The sequence below is a fragment of the Abrus precatorius genome, unplaced genomic scaffold, assembly GCF_003935025.1.
Source record: "Abrus precatorius isolate BTA unplaced genomic scaffold, Abrus_2018 Scaffold9, whole genome shotgun sequence".
NCBI lineage: Eukaryota > Viridiplantae > Streptophyta > Magnoliopsida > Fabales > Fabaceae > Abrus > Abrus precatorius.
In genome coordinates, this window is record NW_020874439.1 from 18,259,588 (window position 1) to 18,262,622 (window position 3,035).

At 34.3% G+C, this 3,035-nt stretch overlaps 1 protein-coding gene across 1 annotated transcript; it reads right to left on the minus strand.

The window, feature by feature from the left end:
- Positions 1-250: 250 nt before the first annotated feature.
- LOC113850922 lies at positions 251-958 on the minus strand. Its single transcript, XM_027481436.1, has one exon. The coding sequence runs from the start codon at positions 956-958 to the stop codon at positions 251-253; it is 708 nt and encodes a 235-aa protein (XP_027337237.1).
- Between the last annotated feature and the right edge of the window lie 2,077 nt (positions 959-3,035).

Here is a 3,035-nt window from a genome sequence, read left to right on the forward strand (position 1 = left end):
ATACTTCCTTGACTATGTGCAGTACTTAGCCCCTATAATCACAATCTTACCCTGCAAAAATGAGAATTATGCAGAAAAACCATGTCAAATGTTGAGACAAAGCGCATAAAGTGATGTTTAAGTAACAATAGAAAGGCTCAAATGCAAGACCAACATTTATTGCAGAAAAATAACTAAAATTCTAAGATCATTGTGAGTTGCCTCTCACACAACGCTTCTTTAACATCACTAGCTTAACGTGTGAAGTGAATTACTTAGGCCATAGGTTGTAGGAGAGATTTGTGCATGGTGAGTGTAGTTCAATCTCCTCAACTTCCTCCAAGGTAACTAAATTTTGCAAGAATGGCTTCAACCGGTGTCCATTCACCATAAAGCTTTTACTAGTGGAGTCATTTATGATTTCCGCTGCACCATAGGAAAATACCTTTGTAACAGTGAAGGGTCCAAGCCACCTTGATTTGAGCTTTCTGGACATGAGTTTGAGGCGAGAATTGAACAAGAGGACCTTTTGACCAATGTAGAACTCTTTGCTTGAAATCTTCTTGTCATGGTATTGTTTAGTCTTTTCCTTGTAAATTCTAGAGTTCTCATATGCCTCAAGACATAGCTCTTCCAACTCTTGCAGTTGTAATTTGCTTTGTTCTCCAGTTGAGTCATAATGGATGTTGCAAGTCTTTACTGCCCAGTAGGCTTTCTGTTCCACCTCAACTGGTAAGTGGCAGACTTTTCCATAGACTACCCTATATGGTGACATTCCCAAGGGTGTCTCAAACGCAGTTCTATGTGCCCACAAGGCATCATCAAGCCTGCGGCTCCAGTCTTTTCTATGGGGCTGCACTACTCTGTCAAGTATTTTCTTGATTTTTCTATTAGAGAGTTCAGCTTGCCCATTTGTCTGTGGGTGATAAGCAATGGAAACTTTGTGTACAACTTCATATTTCTTTAACAATAATTCCATTGTCATATTACAGAAGTGACTCCCTTGATCACTAATGATGGCTCTAGGGATTCCAAACCTACAAAACAAGTTGCTACGGACAAAATCTGCAACAACTCTAGCATCATTAGTCCTAGTGGCCTTAGCTTCCACCCATTTTGAGACATAATCAATAGCAAGAAGTATATAAAGAAAATCAAAAGAGGAAGGGAATGGTCCCATAAAATCAATACCCTATACATCAAAGATGTCACAATACAGGATGGGTTGCTGGGGTATCTCCTGTCTCCAGGTAATTACTCTGCCTGCTCTTTGGCATCTTTCACAGGTGGAATATGTTTGTCATTAATCCTTGAAAATGGAAGGCCAATACAATCCTGCATCCAATACTTTTCTTGCAGTCCTCTGGGGTCCTTGATGACCTCCTACAGCTGAGGCATGACAGAACTGCAGTATAGATGTGGTCTCTTTCTTAGGCACACATCGTCTAATGACTTGTTCACTGCAAAATTTCCATAAATAAGGGTCATCCCAAACATAATGTTTGGCATCACTCCTTATCTTATCCTTTTTAGCTTTTGGTGCACCTTCTGGAAAAACTCCTGCGACAAGAAAATTAACAATGTCAGGGTATCAGGGTGCCTATGGCTGTCTATTCGGTTAGTTCGGTCGGTTTCGGATGCAAATAAACTAAAAAAGCTCAAACCGACTTATGAATTATTAAAGTCGTAACCGTCCATTTAATAGGTCGGGTTAAATAAATTTCAGATTAAGCGGGTTACGGTTTAAGCAGTCGGACAAGCAGTTTAATCAAATTTGAGCGTAAAATGATTTCTTTATCAAAAACTATTAAAAACCTTATTTGTTCATTTTTAAGTCTAGTTTTAATTTTTTTTATTGTATATTTTTTCCCAACAGATTATAGTACATAAGAATTTAAAAAAAACGTATGACAAAAAATATATTATAATAAATTTTTATATTAAAATCAAGTCATAATTCAGTTAAAAATAGAACTAAAATCATAATAAATTCAAATCTACCATATATAGCAAATTTTAAATGAAATAATAACATGTCCACATTTATTCATGCACATGCATTTCAAGATGGAAAAATTAGAAATATCAATTGGGTCCTAAATTTAGTCCACAAATAAAATAAGTACACATAACACCTCTTTTCAAATAGTGCAGGAAAACTAATCAATTAAAATACTAAATCAACAGAATCAATATTAATTGACAACACATTGATTAGCAAAAGACAAGTTCCTCTAACTCCTTAATTAGCTTTCATTTGGCTTCCTATTTGTAAATTCATGGAGAAAAACTACAAAATAGTGATAAAATCCTTGATAGGTTAATGAATTTAACTTGCAATAAAGTTCAACACATGAAAAGAATGAATATTGGAAGGAAATGAGTCATTTACCTATTCATGATGGTTGCAAATGCTAAGAATGATGATGTGATGTGATGAAACAAATCTTGACTTGGGTTTCAAAATGACCCTCAAGCTGAGAGTATAAAAGTGAAATTTATAAGATAGCTGGAAACAAAAAAAAGTGACATGCATATTACAAATTAATACATGAATGTATTTAGTAGAAAAGGAGCATCATCTTACTATCAATAACATAAAGTAAATAGGCTTGAATGGTTCCTGTCCAAACTAATTCAACAAAAGCAAAAAATATCTGCATAAAAATAAATTAGAGATCATCTCAGAATTGGTTTAGAAAATCACTTTGCATATTTGACAATGTTAAAATGAAAAAACAAGAAGCTGCACTTTGTCCTCAAGGATTTCATATAGTCCTTGATCCAAAATAAACCCAATTGATATTCCATCCAAAAAATAGCATGTATTCAAAATAGCCTTTTCATATCTCAAGCTCCACAAAGTCATTGCTAAAAAAAAAAAAATACAATACCAAGGCAAAAAGTTACAAAAACAAAGTTAAGTAAAAATAAATAAATAAACAAAGGTAGTATGTTAAAAAGAAATAAACAACTTACCCGATAGGCAACTTTAGCTAATATTAATTGGCTGAGATAGACCAGTAGAACTTTTAGGTCTAATCTCTCCAGCCATA

Coding starts and splice junctions, on each gene's coding strand:
- LOC113850922 (XM_027481436.1), bottom strand. CDS start 958: ATGGAATTATTGTTAAAGAAATATGAAGTTGTACACAAAGTTTCCATT.